At 40.5% G+C, this 20823-nt stretch overlaps 1 protein-coding gene across 15 annotated transcripts in view; it reads left to right on the forward strand.

The window, feature by feature from the left end:
- Positions 1-20823, forward strand: part of ARHGEF28 (Rho guanine nucleotide exchange factor 28) — a 109284-nt gene that overhangs the window by 78904 nt on the left and 9557 nt on the right. For 12 of the 15 annotated variants that reach the window (XM_079329969.1, XM_079329978.1, XM_079329976.1 and 9 more), the window contains 6 exons: positions 274-456; positions 3615-3743; positions 4377-4462; positions 7760-7798; positions 7887-7934; positions 9663-10142. In XM_079329969.1, the coding sequence (XP_079186095.1) occupies positions 274-456; positions 3615-3743; positions 4377-4462; positions 7760-7798; positions 7887-7934; positions 9663-10142 (965 nt within the window). The remainder of the gene's footprint in view (positions 1-273; positions 457-3614; positions 3744-4376; positions 4463-7759; positions 7799-7886; positions 7935-9662; positions 10143-20823) is intronic. The other 3 variants (XM_079329977.1, XM_079329979.1, XM_079329980.1) reach the window with 3 other exon arrangements.

Genomic DNA, 20823 nt, shown 5'->3' on the forward strand with positions numbered 1-20823 from the left:
TCAGGAGTAACAAGGGCTAGAGAGGGCAGCCAAAGCCACCTCATCAGGGTAGGGCTTTGGCCTAGGCTCTGCCAGGGTGTGTGTTTTAGCTTTCATTTGGACAGACTGTGGGGATGAACTTTGACGAATTTGGGTCTCGGCCACTTAAAAGAAGTTTAACTTGAATTAGCACTTTCTACAAAGCATAAGGAGGTGAATGGGGAGCATGCTTTCCCTGCATTAAAAAATGATGATACAGTTTTCAATTTCACACTGTTGAATTTTGGTTGACAGAATCACTGAGTAACCATGACCAGCAAATCTGCAATTATTTAGAAGAAAAGTTGCGCATCTATGCAGAGCTGGGAGATCTGTGTGGGTTTGACGATGTCCATGTAGAGCCTCACCTACTTATCAAACCCGATTCTGGAGAAACTCCACAGGCTGCTTCCCTGCTGGCAGCAGCACTCAGAGAGGGTGAGTTTACAGTCACAGGGAAGAGTGGGTTGGTGGCTCTTCATGTGGGCAGATATTTTAAGGTAACCAAGTGTAGCCATGCAGCCTGTGTTGCAATTCTGTGAAGTGTCAAGAAGTGGCAGTGTCAAAAATTGCCAAAGCGCATAGAACAAAAATCTGTCCTGTTTATTTTTGTCAGATACAGGAGTGGGTACCTGCCAGATTGTAAAATAATGGATATGTTTAGGGCACAGAATCAAATATAAGGAGGCAGGGGCATGGTGTTAGGTTGTTACCTGTCCCTACAGTATAGCCCTGTGAAGCACAGCAGGGGTTGCAGTATGATATTGCACCTAGTCCCAGACTTTCACCTACCTTGGCTGATTTTGATGTCAGATCAGAATCCTGTATGATCACATACAGAACAAATAAAATTTCTGCTGAGAAACACCTTCCAGAATTGTTGTAGGAGCCCTGCTTTTTCTGCTATCTAACAGGAAGTTGATAGATGGCTGCATCATCTACAGTGCTGTCCTACAAAGGAAGGAAGGGAATGGTATTTGTAGATATTTTGCCCAGCTGGAACTTCAACTAAACTTCTCCTAATGCAGTGGAAACGAGCCCTGGTAAAAATCAAAGTCCTGATTTTAGCATCACCTAAATTGAGAACCTGAGAAATGCTGCTAACAGCATTTCAACCTACAAAGCTTGTGTGTCCTGATTTAGGGCAAATTTCGGAGGAAATCCCAAAAGGGGTCCCTCAAGAAAGCAGATTCAGGCCCCTCCACCTACTGGTTTGGGAAAAGCTTTCCTTGGAGAAAAGTGGAAAAGTGTTTATTTAACAAGCAAAATATTACAAGCATTATAAATTAATAATATTAAACAGTAAAACCTCTTACTGTTCTGAAAAGAAGACAAATTCAGAAAACCTTTATTGTGGGGTGTATCTTGGCTTGCTTAGTCTCTTACCAGTCCTTCACTGGAAAATGCCATGTCTCAGGCCTGGTGGCACACAGGTGTGAGCTCCTGGTGTTTTTCAGTGTTTTTCAGTGTTTTTCTGTGTTTTCAGTCCAGAGCAAGTTTGAACAGTTCCAAGAAAAAGAACAACTACAGTCTGGGGAACTTCTCTGCCCCAGCTAGCTAAACACTAGCTAGAACACTAAAAGCAAAGGAGCTCTCTCATGCTGTCTGTGCTGCAGACAACAGAGTCTGTGAGAAGGAAAGCTAAAGCTTTTACCTCTGTTTTGAATGTATCTGCCTCAGACTTTCCACTTCTTCTTCTTTTCCCCCCTTCACTTACAGATCTAGTTTTAGAGGTGTAAATCTTGTTTCTTCGTTAAATAAATGAATGGGGAGAAAATTCAGCATCATAAATCACCCCAGGACACTTGGTTTTCATCATAATTATAAAATCAAAGAGCATTTTATTGGTAAAAATGGATTAAACTTGTGTAGGATACTGTAAGTCAGTGATAAAACAGAAAATACTTAACATGGAAGCCTATAGTTATTACACACCTTATTCTGCCCACTTTTTTATTTCTCACTTTCTCTCATGCTGTTGTTGATGTTGATAATGTCTTGGATTTCAGGACTCTAGAACACTCTGTAGGAGCTTACAGTTGTTTACATTGTAGACAATTTGTGGGAATCGTTTTCCATGATGGAAATACTAAGTTCCTGAGCTAATAGCAGACTCTATGGGAATAAAGCATTGCTCAGAGTAGAGAAGGACAGAATTACAAAGTGCTTAAGCAAATTAGATCTACATAAATCCATGAGATGAGATGGGATAAATTCAAGGCTTCTCAACAAGCTGTCAGCTTTGAAAGTCATAATGATCAGGAGAGGGTCCTGATGACTTGAAGAAAGCAAACCTCACACTCCAAGAAGGAATATATAGAGAACGAAAAAACAGTCAGTCTCACCAGCATTTCTGAGATAATCCACTTGGAAGGCATTTCCAAGAATCTGAAAGACAGGAAGATGATTTGGAACAGCTGTCACGGATTAATTAGGATGAGTTGTATCTGACTAACCTGACAGGTTTTATGATAAGAGAAGAGTGCATGTTGGTTGCCTTGACATCTCTCAGACCTTCAACACTCTGCAATAGCTGTCATGTCCTTAAATGTGAATTGATGTAAACTGCTTAACTGGAAGGCAGGCTGGACTGCTGGGCTGAAAAGGTCAGTCACAGGAAGTCCAGTCAGTATCATTTTATTAGGGAATTCTCTTAGGGGTGTTTACTGAGACCAGTAGTGTTTAATATATTTATTCAGGCAGTTAACCTCACGATTGAGTACATTCTTAGCAAGCTCATGACTGTCATTGAATGAGGTGGAGCATTCTGTGAGCTGGAGACACCTCTACAGATTGGGAAAATGGGCCAAGAGGATCACCTAGACATTCAACAAAGACAAATGCCAAGTTCTGCATCTCAGGTGATGCAGTCACATCTGTTGGTACAGGCTGGACACTGATTAGGGAGAAAATACCTTTGCAGAAATGGACCTGGGAGTCCTACTCAACAGCAGGTTGACCATGAGGCAGCAGTTGCCCTTTTGGCAAAGATGGCCAACTACTTCCTGGGCTGCTGTAGTAGGAGGAGAGTTGCCAGCAAGTTGAGGAAGGAGATTCTTCCTCTGCTTAACTCTGGTGAGTTCTATCTGGACTTCCATGACGAATGCAGTACTTTCCCTGGGCAAGACAGATATTGACAAAGTAGAGCAAAGCCAGTGAAGGGCACCAGGATGACTAGAGGGCTGGAGGACACAACATCAGAAGAGAAGCTGAGGTAGCTGGCTTGCAGGAATCTCATTACTGTTCACAACAGCTTAATGAGAGAATATAGAGAAGACAGATTTTTTGCAGAGGCGCATGACAATAAAAGAACACATGGACAAAAGACAATAACCCTGTAGTGAAACACAGGCAATTCCAGTTAACTGAAGTTTCCATCTTTGGATGTGTTAAAGACTTGTGTGTGCAAAGCTCTGAGCAGCATAGTTTGACCTTGGTCAAGACTGACCAGGTTTGAGGTAAGTGTAGGGCAGGTGACCTCTGAAAGTCCCTCACATGCTATATTATTCCATGGTCAATCAACTCTATGTCACTGATTCATGCATTAAGGAGCTAGTTAAGGGGCCTCTGTAATTCTGCATGTTTTTCCTCTTCAGTTGAAAGTCTCCATGTCGCTGTAACATCACAAGTGAGTGAAACAGACAGATCACCAGGGGAAAGTACTGAGGAATTAAGTGTGAAGGATGAATTCACTGCCAATGAAATAGTGGAATCTGTTCCGGCTGGTGAGTAAAATTTGATGCTAAATCAAATTTGATGTTAAATCTTCAGAGTGCTAAAATAATGGACACTGGATTGGTTTTTTGGAAAGCCTCCATGGTCTAGGACAGAATCAATAGAAAATAATGTAATGAAACTTGTCTTTGAGCTCAGATAGTGTAAATTGTTATATAACTTCAATGAATGTACACATTCTTGTCATTGTTGTCCAGCTCTGCATCAAGTCTATATTGCAGTATAGGCCATTTCTCTTTTTCTGAGGAGGCTTGAAACCTGGGATTGATATTCCAATAATTTCAGGTGCAAAAAGTAGTGTTAATTTCTCACAACAAAATTGCGAATAAAGTTATGTAAAAAACATTGCAACAGAGCATTTTTAGTGTTATGGTTACACTTATCTCCAAACTTTCATAAATGAAGTAGCGCTAATTTGTAAGGTAGAAAAACTGGATTTTGCCATGTGTGCCATCCTGGCTTGAAATTTGTTTTTTGCCAGCCTAGGATCCATTATGTAACTACAGACTATGAAAATCACTTTCTCATCATCCTGAGTAGCTGAAAAAAGCATGCTTTGTTTTTCTAGTCAGGATATGCTTCCATACCTTTCTTTAGCATTTTCTTGGGGCTTTATTTGTTAGATGCAGAAAGAGAAGAAATTGAAGAATCACCAGAAACTGATCTCAGTGTTGAAAAGGAAACAACAGGGGCCAATCTTGAGGATAAGGTATGGTAACCAGTTTTTCTTCCTGCTTTGCACACAGCAGTTTGGGCATGGTGCATGTACATGCTATTCACAGTTTTATGGGGAATTTCACTCAGATCCAGGTAATTCAGTCTAATAGAGGTCACTGCAATTACTAATAAAATTTTGAAAAGCAGTCATATATAATCCAAGCACAGAATGATTTTCCTGCAAGGCTTAAGATCAGTGAGTTGTAATAACAGGCAGTGTTTTCAAACTGCTTGTATGGGCTGCTTACAAGCATGGGTCTCTGCTGTCATCATTCAATAGATGCCTATCTATGGAGCTGGAGTAGTATTCCCTCTACTCCCTCCTCCTGTGAACACGATGATAAAAGTCTCCTGCAGTGACAGAACCCTCAGCTAATGCAAGGAAGACTTGTGCATAGGAAGAACTTTGTCCTGAGAACAAGCATATAAGATAGGATGGGTATTTTTACACTAGCTTGCTTCAGTATTTTGAATCAAAACAAAATGTAGCAATTAGAGAATAGAACAGAAAGTGTTCATTTTCCAAAGTCCTATAGCTGATAAGCAAATCTGCTGAGAAAAACAGAACCAAAAATCAGTTCTAGACAAAACAGGAATGACAAATTTTATGTGGAAACAGAGTGTTGGAGTAAGCAACATGGTTTACTGTGTGGAGTAATAGCATAGTTCTTAGGTGGAGAATAAGAACCACAAGAGGAATAAAGGGGAGAGAGAAGAATATGAGATACAGAACTTGTAATGGAAAGAAAACTTTGCTTGAAAGTTTCGCTTTTACATATTGTCTTTGCATCAGGTCTGAAAGAGGGCTTGTGTGCCTGAAAACTTTTGTTTGTTTACTTGTTTTCTATATTCCTAACACACTAATAGCTCTATAACCTCACCTTATGCTTACCTCTATTTATCCCAGTGCTGATATAAGAGAGCAGGAGGAAGAATATGAGTGGAAAAATTGAGAACAAAAGTCCAAGTGAGGGAGCAGAGAAGCTAGGTGAAGAGGAATAGAACCTAGAGAGGGTAGAGGAGGTCAGATATATCCCATTAAAAATTACAGTAGCTCCACTTAAAAACTTCACTATTGGGATTACAGAGAAGGTAGAGCTGGGCTTTTTTCATAGGTGCACAACATAAGGATGAGTATTGAAGATTACAAGTTGCAGTAAGGGAAATTCTGAGTGTATGTGAGGAAAAAAAAATGAGTGCGAGGATGATCAAAGAGCAATGTTTGTCCAAAGAGGTTGTGGGGGTCTCTACCCTTGGAGGTTTCCTGGATTTTACTGAATCTGACTATAGAAGGCCTTTGGCAACCTCCTCTAACTTTGAAGCTATGCTTACTCATTAAGCTGGAGGGACCAGCATCCTCTGTCCCTCAGCAACTCTTCTACCCTAAGTCATTATCCAATTATTTACGGTCTATTACTTAGGCAAGGCACATTCTGATCCCATGTCAGAATCAGGCTTACCAGGAGGTGGCAGAGTGAGCAAAGAAAAGAGGCAAAGCAAAGCAAAGCTTTACAGGGAGGTGAGCATGCAGTCCCAGGGTTGAGGGTCCCAGCTCTGGACTCAGCTTGGGAAAACAGGACAAAGAACAGGGTGGCAAGAGCTCCCAGCCTGGAGGTTAGATACTGGAAGGAAGAGCATTGTCCCTGCAACATGAGTGACAGCTGTGGGAGGTGATCTCCACCTTGTCTCTCCTGCCCCTGCTTTATGAGTGTATCTCTGTGAGCATTGTCCAAAGCGCAGTGCAGCCTGCCCTGGAATCTGACTGTCCTCATCTCTCTGAATCGAGGTTCAGGAGCAGCAGCATAGAGATGGTGGTGGCCTTCAGCACAGTTAAACACTTGAAGTTACTGCTTCTCTCCTAGCTGGACTTGCAGGGCTTGTGCCAGCTTAGCTAAACCTGCCTCAGCCCATGTCCTAGTGCTCAAGTGGTGCTGCAGTGAGGGCACCATGGGCACTGGGACTAGCCACTTGCAACTCCTTGGTCAAGCCAATGCCAGATAAACCCTCCCCCTGTGCAAATCTGTTTTCAAATTAGAAAGGGCTTAAAAACCTGAAAGAAACCCTGCTCTTGTTCAGTGCACAGGCTCTCCTTTGTAGGGTCTTCCTCACCCTTCCAGCATTACCTTCTTTCTCTCCCTCTTGGCCCTGTGCTGCCTCCTTACCAGCTGCTCACTGTCCAGCTAAGGAAAAGCAGAGCTATCTTGATTCCATCCTTGTGCTGCACAGAGACATCCGTGCAAAATCCACTGCTTTTACAGCAGAGCTGAGCTTTTCTATGGCTTGTGGATGCAGTGAGGAGGAGGGGCAATGGATTGAAATAATGAAGAAAGATAATGAGAGAAAGAGTAGCAGAGGAAACGATGCAGCTGGTACTCCTTTTGCCCCATGGGTGTCTCTGTTGGGTTATATTTAGTGGGCTGGTCTTTCTCATTTTCATTTTCATTTATTGCATCTAAACGTAGCAGATGCCTTGCTCTCTGTGGTGGAAAATGAGACTCAGTGGAGAACTTAAGAGAATCAGAGAGAAAACAAATATTCCCCAAACTCTCCTTTGCGTCTTTGGAAAAGAAAAAGAGAAAAATCATACAGGAAGTCTTTTCAGCATAGTCTCAGACAGTATTGTGTTTGAAACAGTCCCCACCATTTCACCTTATCTTTCTCAGAGGAACTGTTCTTCATGCTGAAGGGATTATGGGTAGCTTCACCCACAATTTAGTCAGCTTCTCAGGAAAAGGGAGCAGGATGGAAAGTGTGAAGCGGCTGTGCCTTGCTGCAGATGACAGTAGTGACCATGCTGGTGCCTCTTGTAGAGTGTACTGGGCACAGCATCTCACAGGACACCTAAGGTATTTTTTGTGATTCATTAGCATGACTTCTTTCTAGTTTCTTAGAACGTTATTATCTTTATTTTTGAAGAGTCTTATGCTATTTCATCCTACTGTGCTGTACAGAAGTCTGGTTGTTGTGTTTCAAAATTGTCAAGTAATCAAAGAGTGAATTGAATATATTTTCTTTGTAGCATTACTCATAAGGCATTAAAATTGTGGATGAAATAGTTTTATTTGTACATTTGTGTTCAGAATATGCAGTAATTTCCATGGAAACTCCATTACTGATGAATTATTAGTTTTAATAGATTGTTGCTTCTGTCTTTTTAATACACCCACATAAAGGGTTGACTCAGTACACATTTTGTAGCCATATGTCTCCACTAGTTTAAAAAAATCCCCTAGATTATACAATTTTAAAATTTAAAACAACATTTTAAAGCTACATATGTTTATTTTAGGGAGCAAGTATGAATTTTTCAGGATCTACAGGGACAGAGGTGAGTTAATTTAAAACACAGACAGAACATAGTAACTATTTAGTTAACAGTGGTCAAACCTTTGAAAATCTTCTCTTTTATTTTCTAGATTATACAAGCAATCCAGAATTTAACCCGTCTCTTATACAGCATGCAGGTGACTACTCCACTACTAACTTCAGAGAGCAATTAATTTGTCCTAATAATTTAAAGATTTGTTTTCATGTTGTCCTACTTTTAGACATTATGTTAATTGATACTGATCTCTACTGACTGTTGCATAAGTTGTCACAGAATATAGCTCTATTCTACATCATTGGTAAGTTTCTTTTAAGAACTGAGTAGTATTAACTTGCTTGGAGATCAGTCCCTCTCCCAAAAGAGGATGTCTGTACAGTCCAAAAACCTAACAGGAAAATGAAATCATGTCATTCCACATATGGATTTCTGAAATTATAGTTCAAAAAATTGGAAAAAATTTGTATTTTGATTAGACTGTTCTGCTGGCTAGTAGTAAGCAGTAACTTTGCCAGGTAGCTCAGGTAGCAAGCTCAGTTCATTTTTGATTTTTAAATCACACTTACTTTATATATTCTGTAAGATCTACTTCTTAGTCTGAAATATTTGCTTCTTTTATGCTAAGTTTGAAGGTCTTAACTTACTTCTTATTTAGCTGCAGTTTTATAATTCTATTTTTAAATGTTTCATGTGAGTATACTTAATTTTTAGACCCTATTGACCTTAGCATATTTCATAGTAATCCTGGACACCTTGGGCTTAGCAGTTAAGTGTATTGAAGCAATGCAAAAGCAAAATAAAAATCTTGTAATTCAGGCAAAATTTTTGAGTCATTGAAAAACAAAAAGGGACACTAAAGAGAGGTTTGGGATCATGCCTTTAATTGCTGAGACCATGAATGGACAGTTAGGTGCCAAACAAGCAGAGGATCTCGTCCTGTTTGCAAATCACTGGAACTGACCCAATACTGGAGGAAGAGCCAAGTAAAGTGCAGATGGCACATTGCATGAAGTTAAAAACTTTCCAGGGTGGACAGCATGGGGTTGTGGGGCTATGTGGAATGTCTGCTGAAATAGATTCCCATGTCAGCTCTTGAACATAAGCAGTGCAATAAGTGCCTCAATAGATCTAGGGTTTTCTTCCTCTTAATCCCAGCTGTTTGCTTTTGTGTCACTGGAGGATGTCACAACCTTTAATGCAAACAGTGTGACAACAATGTTGTGAAGGATGGAATATAGAGCTCTGGGCTGTAATACAGGAACATCAGACCTGAAGCCCCTACTGTAGTGCAGGTTTGTGCTTGCACTGAGGCCTTGGTCAGGTGTGTGTAGTACAGTCCTGGTGGCATGGCATACTGGCAGGTGCCTGTAGGACTGATGTTAGCTGGACTGCAATGTTGCAGGTTAGCAAGGAGAGCCTTAAAGTCAGCATGAGCTCTGCTAGAAACAATGCAGTTTTATGTGTGTAAAGCACAGCTGTGTTAGGAATTCTTGGGTGAGTACAGCATTCCCAATGCCTTATTGCCCTCTTCAACCATGAAATATTGTTTTTCCTATGTGTCTTTACTTCCTCTGACAGAACATGACCCCAGCTGTAATTGAAATGCATATGCACAGCTGTAACATAAACATGTATAATAATACCAAGTGTAAACCAGAAGCTTTGTTAGTAGTGCACAAAAGAGTAGAGTTTTATTTTAGAAATACCTCTCTGTAAAGGCATTACCACAGAATTTTCTTTATTTGCTTGAGGAATAACGTCTCCCTAAAAACGGAAGCATTTTTATATAATGATTCTGTGTAAAATCACAGACATGGATTAATGCTGATATTTAAACATTTGTGTCTGATTTTGTTGCGGTGCCTAGGCAGCACTAGCTATCCAGGACAGCCACAAAGAGCTCCATAGGTTACTACTGCAAGAGAATGAGAAGACCGGTCGGAGCCACGGCTCTCGGCTAAACCTCGTTTTGGAACAAGAGAAATATCGGAATCTGGAGAAGCAAAGGGTGGAGCTGGCGGACACGGACAAGCTGAAGCAGCAGTTCCAGCAGGAGCAGCAGCGGTGGCTGCGCGAGTGTGAGCAGCGGCAGCGGGAGCAGGAGGCGCGGCAGAGCCGGATGGCGCAGCGGCAGCGGCACTGCGAGTGCGAGGAGCGGCTGCTGGAGCAGGGCCGGCAGGCGCTGGCGCTGCAGCTGCACGAGTACCAGCAGAGCCTGGAGAGGCTCCAGGAGGGACAGGAAATGGTGGAGAGAGAAAGAGAAAATGTGAAAATGCAGAGGAAACTGGTGTGGCACTGGAAGCACGGTCAGCAAAACAGCCTGTTTTCACGCACAGGGGACTATGAGGTTTGTGCTTTCCTGCTGTAATTACACCCCTGACTGCATTCCTAGGAACCTGCCTTGACAATAGGCCAGGATGTTTGTTGGATCTTAATGTAATGAGTGAGCATGTGGGAAGGTGAGATACAGGCATATCCAAGATTCTTTGAATCTCATGAAGTTTAAGCAGGGAAAGTGCGAAGTCCTGCCACTGGGAAGGAGCAACCTCATGCATGGGTAGTTAATGGGGATACCAACTGGAGATCAGCTTGACTCTACAGCTGCCTGAAAGGAGGTTGTGGCAAGATGGGAGTCAGCTTCTTTCCCAGTTAACTAGTAAAAGGACAAGAGGAAATGGCCTCAAGCTGTGACTGGGAACGTTTGGTGTGGATGTTGGGAAGAATTTCCTTGCTGAAAGGGTGGTTAGGCATTGAAACAGGCTGCCTAGGGAGGTGGTGGAGTCACCACCCCTGGAAGTGTTCAGAAAGCAACTGGACATGGTAGTTAGTGATATATTTAGTTGATGTGATGGTGGTGTGTTGGGTCAAAGGCTGGACTCAATGATCTTGGAGATCTTTTCCAGCCTTTATGAATCTATGATTCTGTGAAAAGGACCTGAGAGTCCTGGAGTAGAACATGAGCAAACAATGTAGGTCAAATGCTAGTAGGTCAAATGAAGGGAGCCTTCCTTTCTGCTCTGGACACACCTGGAATCTGGCTCTCCCAGTACAAGAAAGGCATAGAGCTCTGGGGAGGAGAGGAGGTAGACACAGGAGGATGGATGTCTGGTGAAGTGCCTGTTTGAGAAGCAGGGACATCTGTCCAGTAAGGAAAGGCTGAGAGGATTCAGTCCAGAGAAGATGCGATTCTTATCAATGGGGCTCCTTCTAATGTATAAAAATACCTAAATGGAGGTTCTAAGGGTGATGGAGCCAGGTTCTTTCCAGTGGCACCCAGTGACAGAACTAGAGGCAATGGACACAAACAGAAACACAGAAGATTTGTTTTGAAATGTCAGAAAACTCTCTTTTCTTGTGATGGTGATGGAGTCCTGGCCCAGGGAAGCTGTGTGGAGTCTCCATTATTGGAGATATTCAGAAACCACCTGGACATGGTCCTTGGCAACTGTCTCTATGTGGCCCTGTTTCAGCAGGGTTGGTTAGACCAGATGTCTTCTAGAGGTCCTTTCCAATCGCAACCATTCTGTGATTTTAAGCTGGATACCTTACAAAACCCAAACTTGGGCAGATATTTATTAAACAGAGAAGACAGAAATTATAAATATGAGAATCTATGTTTTATTCTGCTTTGGTACTGTGTTTGTAAGATACATTGTGTCTCTGCATCTTGTAGGAAAATTAAATTGTTGTAATGCTTAAGCATAGAAAGTGCTTAATGAAGTTTTAGGCAGCTGTTTTCTTCCTGGCCTACTATCTCCAGGGAGAAAAAGGTACACTTCCAGGAGTAACAAACACCAGGCTGTTGTGAACCCCACTGCTGCCCCATTGCCCAAAGCAACCAGCCCCCTAGAGGAAGAGTTTGGTGTGGGGCTCCATCCCTGACAGTGTAAATCCTTGGAGATGCTTATTGTTTGGAGGTACAACTTAAAGAAGCCACAAAGCTGCTTAAGTGTTCAATACTAAAAACGATTAGGTTTTTGTTAAGGATGAAGGATGCAGTCTGGCTCTGAACTCAGCTGTCTGAGTGCTCACCTACCAGGCAGGTCTTCATCTCTAATACCTGCGTGGTGGGTGTGGTCTTGATTTCCATAACTGTTCTCTAAAGCACCTGAAAATCAAAACATTTTGTCTGGCTTCTCCACGTATGGAAAGTTCACTGACCCAAAAAACTTTTTTTTTCCTCTCAGGTTTTTGTTCTCACAAGAAAACCTGTAGAGCCTTTCTTTAAGCCATCACCTCCATAGTTTTTCAGGTGGCAACTCACCCATAACAGGCAGAGACCATTTGGCATCTAAGATTGTGCCTGCAGGAGGGGGTAAAGGATTGGCCTCTGACCTCCCCCTTTTCATCTGGCTTTTGTGAACACTGTGTGAACGTGACTTACCCATGTATGCTTGCTAGCCCAAACGAAACCACTTTCTACTAGCATAGCATGTGCTGCAGTTTTGACTTGTTTGGCAGTGCTTAAGAAGCGCTGATAAAACAAAATTAAGTGCTTAAGAACCAATGATAAAACCAAAACTGAAATTCCAGCTTTGATGGACGTGATTTCTGAAATCTTTCGAGGAGGGGAAGTTGAAGGATAATAGTCTGGTAGAGGCATATCAGGATTGCACAGAGAGGCAAAATAATTAAATGCTGAGTGTCAGAAAGTAGTAGTTTTTGTTATCTAATATTTAATTTGTAAGGCTACTTGTATTTTTTTTTTCAAGTAGACTACATGACTTTGAATCCATCCAGACCTTAAGGTTTTCTTTCTCCCGTGTTCCCACTACCATATTCCTTGCAGCAGTGGAACAGATAGAGTGATTTTGAGTCAGCTGGTATTCCAAGCCCAGTGTTTTTGTATTAAGCTCAACCTATGCAGTAACTCACTCTAATACTCCTGCTTTTTTTTCTTTTTTTTTTTCTTTCTTTTTTTCTTTTGTGTGTGTGTGTGTGTATGTGAGAGAGAGAGAGAGATTGTCTTAATAAACACCTGCAGACAAAGAGTCTGCAGGAGTTGCATTTTCTGCCCTTGGGAGCCATGGCTTGCTTGCTAAAGCTGCTTGCCATCATCAGTTTGACTGCCACAGCCCTGTTCTCTGTGATTGCCTGTCTATGTGAGGTACAGTGTTATTTTTGGATTGCAGGGTACACAGATTTATATATGGGAAGTGGTACCTTGTTGAACCATGAGGCAAAATATTAACTCTCTGGAAGTAGTCAGCAGAGCTCAGTGCATCCCATTTAGCGGTCCTTTTTGTCTGTTATTTTGCAGTTATTACTTCTTTTGAGGTAAGACCAGATCTGCTAACGTTATTGCTGTTTATTCCTGAATGCATATCAAATTTAATGTGTTTAGAGGTTAACTTCTGCCAGATTAGATGACTGTGGGCTATGAATTCCCATACTGTCTGTCAATCAATCTTCTGCATCCTGTTATAAGGATTCTTCAGGATGATGCTCCTAGTCATACACTTTAGTTTTATATAGTGAGAGGCAGGGAGCTGGACTCCATGATCTCTATGAGTCCCTTCCAACTTGACATACTGTGTGATTCTCTGGTTCTCTTCCTTATCAAAGGTAAAAATACAATTCTCTGTTATGTTTTTTGTTGTTTTTTCCCTCCTTCTGGAGATAGTGGGACATAATCAATTGGACAGTTTACACGGTGAAAATGAATTCCATTTCAATGAAGCTGTAGTGTGTGTGTCTCTAGGCAGAATCAACAAATCAGATTCTTCTCTCATTTATGAGGATGGTTTGTATGGGATGAATATCTCAGGTTCTTAGGTAGCAGGGACTAATGAAAATCAGGTGGACATCAAAATGGACACTTCTTGTCAGCCAGCAGTAACCAGTGCACTGTGAAAATCCATTAGTCCTTACCAGCAGATGTCTTTTACCTGCAAAAGCAAAAAGAATTCTTTTGATAATGGTAATTAATGAGTCATTTAATTAAGAAGTAGTACAGGCAGTTTGCCCCCCCTCTCTGGCTGAACAGTCCTAGGAACAAAGACAGCTGGTAGTGGTGGAAGCAAGAAATTCTAATAAAACAATTGTGTGCTTCTTTGCAAGATTCTTATTTATAGGTGAGAAAATAAGCAGAATTACAGAAAATTACTGAAAGACCCACAAAACTCTTTTTTTTGGTCTGCATAATAGTACTCAGAATGTTTTAATCTTTTCCTAATGCTTTTTGACCTTGTTTTGTGAGCAGAAATCACTTTTTCAAGTGCATTTTATTGATTGATTGAGAACATATATTACTTGAAAATGCATTACTTGATGATTTCTGGTTAGAATAGCTTTTGACTTAATGTCTTAGAATGATAATCAGTGTTCAAGCACCTGTTTCTTTCTCCATTGTGGAATGAAAATATCTTGGAAGATCTGTGGATAGACAATTGTATAACTTCTAAGGAATAATGTAAACTTAGAAATGTTACATTACCAGCTCTTGTTGCATTACCTTTCTTTATTCTTGCATTTTACTGGTACCCCTAAAGACATATAAGGCTGCGTGGTAGTTACTGGTGGTGGCTACCAAAATGAGTGGAAGAGGTCCTATCTAACCACTGCATCCACTGAAAATTTCTCAAAGGTCTTAAAAACTTATGAGAAACTGTGAACTGCCTGGGGTTTATATCTCACATTGCACAATATTAGTTTTGATCTAACTTCTTTCATTAGTGTGAGATGTGGAGCAGGATTGAAAAACACAACAGCTAAAAGTCTTGGGGGCCAAAGGTGCACTTTTGTTGCAACAGATTAAATAAACTGGTGGGGTTTTCTGCACGGTTATAATTTCAGGAGACATGACATGTCACCATTGCAGCAGTGCTTGAGCTCCCATTTTTCTGCAGCTGGTGGTGCTGAATAACTTCTGTTCTCACACCAGCTTCATACAGGTCAGGTCACAGCAAAGACCAGTGGGCAGTAGAATTAGGAATTAAAAACATACCCAGGTACAATTGTTAATTGTCTTACATGTGTGATTAAGGAACCAGTATAGCCTTACTAGTCTTTGGTATATGGATTGCCAAAATAGTATGTTATCAAAGGTAGGGCAGGCTAGTCACATCACCACAACAGCAAACCAAGTTGATTAGTAAAAGAGATTAATATTTCTAAAAATGCCTGAATAAATAGCCTGATGAAACTTGTTCTAGTTTGACTGTGGTTGTCATTTTATTTATAGGTTAGCTAAGCTAGTGCAAATTTGAAAAGGAACACAAATGTGGGTTTAAACCCCTCAAAAGTGGCTTAGCTTGCACTGGCAAACATACAGGTAGAAGCTAACCAGGATACTTTCTTTTGAGCCCACATGAGAGGATGAGAGTTTTTTAATTAAACTGGGTTGTACCCGTTTGATTGCACTGATTCTAAGATAAGCTGGTGGAGCTTCTGTGTCTCAACACACAACGGACCAGCTTTGTGTTCAGCTGTTGTCAACACATACTGTATAGACATGCTTATCTTGTCCTGTTAACAGGGCACCAGGACAGTCCCAGTACTGTTGGGAACAGGCTCTGGCTACAGAGCCTGCCCAAGAGGCCAGTGTAAGTCTCTCTGACCAAACTGTGTTGGCAAAATGTGCAGTTACTGCCCAGGTGGTGCCACAAGACACCTTATACAAAGGATGGAAGCAAATCCTTGCATTCTGATGGTTCAGATGATGCTGTGAAGCCTGCCACTGCATTGCTGGAGCAGGGCTGGGCTGGAAGCCTCCCCCCAGAAAGATGTGACATCACATTCTATGGTTGCATTTCTGATTCAGAAGCTGACAACAATTTTATGCAGTGTATGAGTCTGCATGATTCAGACTGGCTTCTGTCTTGCATCTGTCACTGTACAGGGAGATGCTGGAGAATGAGAAGAGTGCTGAACTTCCCCAAAGGACTCTGCATGTGGAAATAATGCAAATCTCTTATTTTCCTTAGCAACGTTAATCAAATTGAATAATACAAACATTTCATACTAGGAAACTGTTTTCCTTTTCCTTGAGTATTTTTGGTCATATTTCCATCACCAGAGAGTTTTGCAGAGTTTCAGAAAATCTCCAGCCTTGTGCCTCTTCTTCCTGACACCTCCGCAGGATATAGTCAGATCCAATAATCTTGAATTAAAACTTAAATGCAATGAGGGAAAGAACTTAAAAATTAGTTGAAATCTTCAGTATTTTCAGGTGGATGAATGTTTCATGGCATTTTTGTGCATTTTCCAGCTAGTTTTTTGTATAAAGTCTCATAGTCATCTTTCAAAAAATATTCTTAAATAATTAGTCAGTGTAGAACTAAGAAACAAATACTGAGTATGGTTTACTGCTGATACCCACTTACCACATACATACATGACCGGACATAATATATAGTTGAAGTTTTGTGTGTATACAAAAGGAATTTCTTGGGTTTGACTAACTTTCCAAGAATTATTAGCTATTTTGTAAGAAATCTTCTCTCTCAAATAAAACCCCTTAAATTATTTAAAGAGTAGCACCATCTAGACTAATTTCCAGGGAGTTAATCATACAGTATTCTACCATATATTCAATTAAGCTTCACAAATACACAGAAATGGAAAGGGCTCCCTTACTCCTGTGCATAATTTTCCATTCATATTTCCTAAGGTAAGACATAGGTCTCTTCACATAGCTAACATCATGATTATATATCATGGGAGGGAACTTTAGTAAAGACCTTCAGGCAAGTTCCCACAAAGCTGAAACTGGCATAAGTAACCTCACTAGAAAAGGTGTGTCAGTCAACAGGAGGAAAATATGATTGAAAGAAAAATGTGTTAATGCTTTACAATAATGGTGATGAAATTATCTGCATGAAAGAAGAAAGTACTTCAGCTAATTAGGAAGGAGGGGAAGTATAGGTTTTGTGCCAACTAGACTGAGAATTGAATAAATTAGTCTTGCATTTAATTGACATGTCAGGTTTACTAGCCAAAGTTATGCCAAAGGATTTACCTATGGATTCACCTCTTTGATTTCAGAAATCAATGCAATTTTAATTCTTCTAAGCTTTGAAGCAAATAGCAATGTTTGCTGCTGCTACCTTAACTTCATTTATTCAGATGTTGTAGCTACAGAAATAGAATTGAAAAGTAATAGATCTGGAAAACCACTGAAACTTGAATGTGGGAAGGTTTTGCCTCAGACATTTAGTATGAAGGATCTATACATGTGATGCAGTGAAAAACATCGTTTAAATCTTTATGGGGAGCATAGGAAAACCTGTGATCATAAACAGCCAAATGCACAGCCAAGGAACAAAGATAGGACTCTATTTAGCTAATGTAATTTAAATCTTCTTTAATGGACAGAAAGTTGTACATATATGCATATAAGCAAATGAGATAGTTGATTTTGGAAAAAGAATTCATTTTTAGTGGCTTTCATCAAAGTAAATGGTTTCTAGAGATCTAAAATATTTAATTTGTGACAGAAAAAGCAATTCCAGAAACAATGTGTAGTATCCTGTAACTCCTTATAGTTTATATGAAATATCCTTCCTATACCTTAAGGCGGATTATGCTAATTGTGATTACTTTGTTGAATCTGTTCTTAAAACTGTATATCAGATTCATTTGCTTTGGTTTCCCTTTGTTGAATTACTTGGCATTTAGAACAGTGCAGTTTTGCTGGTTTCAGCTGGGGTAGAGTTAATTTTCTTCTCAGTGTCTGGCATGGGGCTGTGTTTTGGATTTGTGCTGAACACAGGGTTGATATACAGAGATGTTTTTGTTATTGCTGAGCAGGGCTTGCACAGAGCCAAGGCCTTTTCTGCTTTGGTACAGCCACACTGGTGAGGGGACTGGCAGGTTGGGAAGAGACAGAGCCAAGACAGATGACCCAAACTGACCAAAGGGATGTTCCAGACCATGTGGCACCAAGCTCAGTGCATGAAGTGGGGGAAAGAAGCAGGAAAGCTGAGGGGACATTTGTGGAGCTGTCATTTGTCTTCCCAAGTAACCAAGTGAGCTGGGCATGGTGGAGCCCTGCTCTCCTGGAGATGGCTGAACACCTGCCTGCTTATGGGAAGCACTGAATTAATTCCTTGGTTTGTTTTGCTTGTGTGCACAGCCCTTGTTTTCCCTATTAAACTGTCCTTAAACAGCCCATGAGTTCTCCAGCTTTCACCCTTCTGATTTTCTCCCCAATAATTTCAGTAGGTGAGGGAGCAAGAGGCTGTGTGGGGTTTGGTTTTTGGCTGGTTAAACCACCACTAAGGCTACTTAAGCTAAAGTTGTGGCCTAATGACATTGCATAAAAGTGCCTGCTTTATGTTTGCATCAGGGAAGTTGAGAACAGTAGTCCTGGCTCTTTTCTAATAATTGTGCTAATGTGAATTTGTTGCAGTCAGGAGACATATACAATGTAAAATTAATGCAAATGTGAAAAAACAAGTGAAAAATGCTTTGCACTGCAGTGTTAAAAAGCCAGCTGTAGTGGTACAGGCTCTTTGTCTCGAGACTGGATTTTGGCAAGGATCAAATCTCAGTAACTCAGGGAGTTATTCAGATGCAGAGCTACTGCTGCCAGCGCTGAAGGTGGCAGATGAAATCCCATGTCGAGGACTTTGCAGAATAAGATTGCTTTCATCATTGGAACCTGGTAAATAATGATTAGCAACATCCCCCCAAAAAGTCACCACATATCTGCATATGTGATCATTGTGATTTAATTTTTATATTGCTTTTGCTGAAAGAACTCCTTCTGAGTACATCTGATTTTTCAGAGCTGGAATGTAACTGAAGGTAAGTTCTGTGTATGCCCATAGAGCACACACTTTATAACAGCAATCTGTGGAGTCAGAGACAGGCCAGTCCCTTACAACTTGCAGAATTGCACGTGAAGATACATTTCAGCCTATTTTTTTTTTGTATGCTTAATAATATTTGTGATAGTGCCATTTTTTTTCATTATCCCATACAGTGATTTTTTTTTGGGTATTTTTACTTGGGAAGAGGAAAGTTTTTAAAAAGCAAAGGATGATATGACACATGGAGCACCCAGTTTGTCAGGGAGCTTCCTGAGTAGGTGTGATATTTTGCATTTATTTAATTTTTTTGTCTTTTTAAATCAATTGGAGCAAATCCAAAGTGATTTTTCTGTGTTCAACATATCCCTACTACTCTTAGTGTGGATGGCTACACAGGTGAAGACAGTCCATTCAGTGCTCAGTGTAAGCTATAATGAGAATAAAATTGAATGGAAATATGTAAGAATATGAAGCTGAGTAACATCAGCACCAGCATCTTCCAAGTTCAAAATCTCATTGATTTATTGGAACAACTAATCTCACACTTTTGACTCTGCGACAGACAAGAGTAAATTTGCCTTTTCTCCATACCACAAAATACTGATTTTCTTGCTCTGCTGAAAGACTTCTGTGTCTCTGAGATACTTGGTGGAAATGAATCAGAGAGGAAGTATTTTTTTTTTAACTCTTTGGAATAATGCTGCTGTTTATTTAAAGCAAGTGGCTAAAGGGATTAAATTGCATAGCAGTGTGATACTGAAGTGAAAAATATGTCATTATGTGTCATCTACAATTAGTGTACTTCGAGTAACACTTGCTTTTCACCTCTGTAGCTGTCAGGTTCTGTTGTTCTGTTACTGATTTTCTCATCTCAAAATACATTTCTCATTTCTGAAAATAACCACAGTAGATGCAGCACTATAACCTAACCCTTTAATTAAGGCAGTTAATGATATTCTGGTTTTCTTTTGTACATTAATGTAAGTAATGCCTATCCTGTGCAATGCCTGCCTGATTTTATTCTTTCTATTATCTTCTCCTTTAGAGTTCATTCATTTGTGGAGAGAAATTTAAAATAGCACACATCTTTAAGGCTGTGAATGAAGTAAAAGAGATTGCCTAATCCTGTCTTTTGAGGAACCACTGGTGCTGGTGCAAATCTGCACACCAAAATCAGACTCTCATTGACTGCAGACATAATAAACAGCAACAGGATGATGCCTGAATCTTTCTTGGTTTTCTCACACCTTATGCTTCCACCAACTAAACTGTGGTGGTTTATGGATTCAGTGGAATTATCTGTGTCAATGAAATCGGAATTGTGTGGATGATCACCCTTATATGCAGATTTATTCTTTACTTAGATTAGCTTTTTCCAGTAGGTAGAGGTTCCAGGAAAGTAGAGGGATGAAAAGAGAACATTTCAAAGCAGAAAATGATGGGCAGAGGGTTTTTAGCCAGACAGCTGATTTATAGTGGGTTGGATCCTGTGCTCCAGCACAGGGATGTACAGAGGTAGGACTTGGTTAGCAAGGAAAGAGGTGATGTCTCAGGAAAAGGGCCACAAAACAACAGCCTTGCTGGTTTTGATGTCAATAAGATTCCTTGGAGGTCTTTGTTTTCACTGGGAAATGCTCTCTGTGGATGGAGACCTGACTGCAGTGCCCTGCTTTAGCACATTAAAATATTTGTATACATTTTGTAATGAAATCTGAAATAGATGCACTAGCCTAAATAAATAATTCATCCTAATAGCTAGAGAAGCTGTTTATGGATGATCAAATTTTGCAAGATACTGAGTATGCAAACACACCCTATAAAACCGTGTAGCTGAATCACCAAGTGTATCTGTCTGGCTTATTTTGAAAAGGACAATCTCATTTTAATTATTTAGTATAATACTTTACATATTCCAAGAAATGGCCTGTAGCATGTTGTGCAAAAATAATGAAGTGTTAGTAATACGAAACCTCCTCAGCATCTGCTGTTAAATATTTATTAAGACACTGGGGAAGATTGTCTGTCTTCTGCTGGTATTCATCACAGGAGCACCCAACTGCCTTGTAATAAATTTCAGTGGCTGCTGCCAAACTGCTAGAGGAGATTTCATAGAGTGTCTTATTCCCCATTGCCAGATGCTGTGGAAAACTTTCTTTTGGGTGTAAAGTTTTAGTGGGGCACTAGAGAAGAGGAGCTGGTGTGGAAGTTGGCTATAGTTTAATCAAATAGGAAGACTTCCAACAGTAACCTGCTGAGATTCCTTGAGTGTTCCTC

The sequence above is a fragment of the Erithacus rubecula genome (genome assembly GCF_903797595.1).
Source record: "Erithacus rubecula genome assembly, chromosome: Z".
NCBI lineage: Eukaryota > Metazoa > Chordata > Aves > Passeriformes > Muscicapidae > Erithacus > Erithacus rubecula.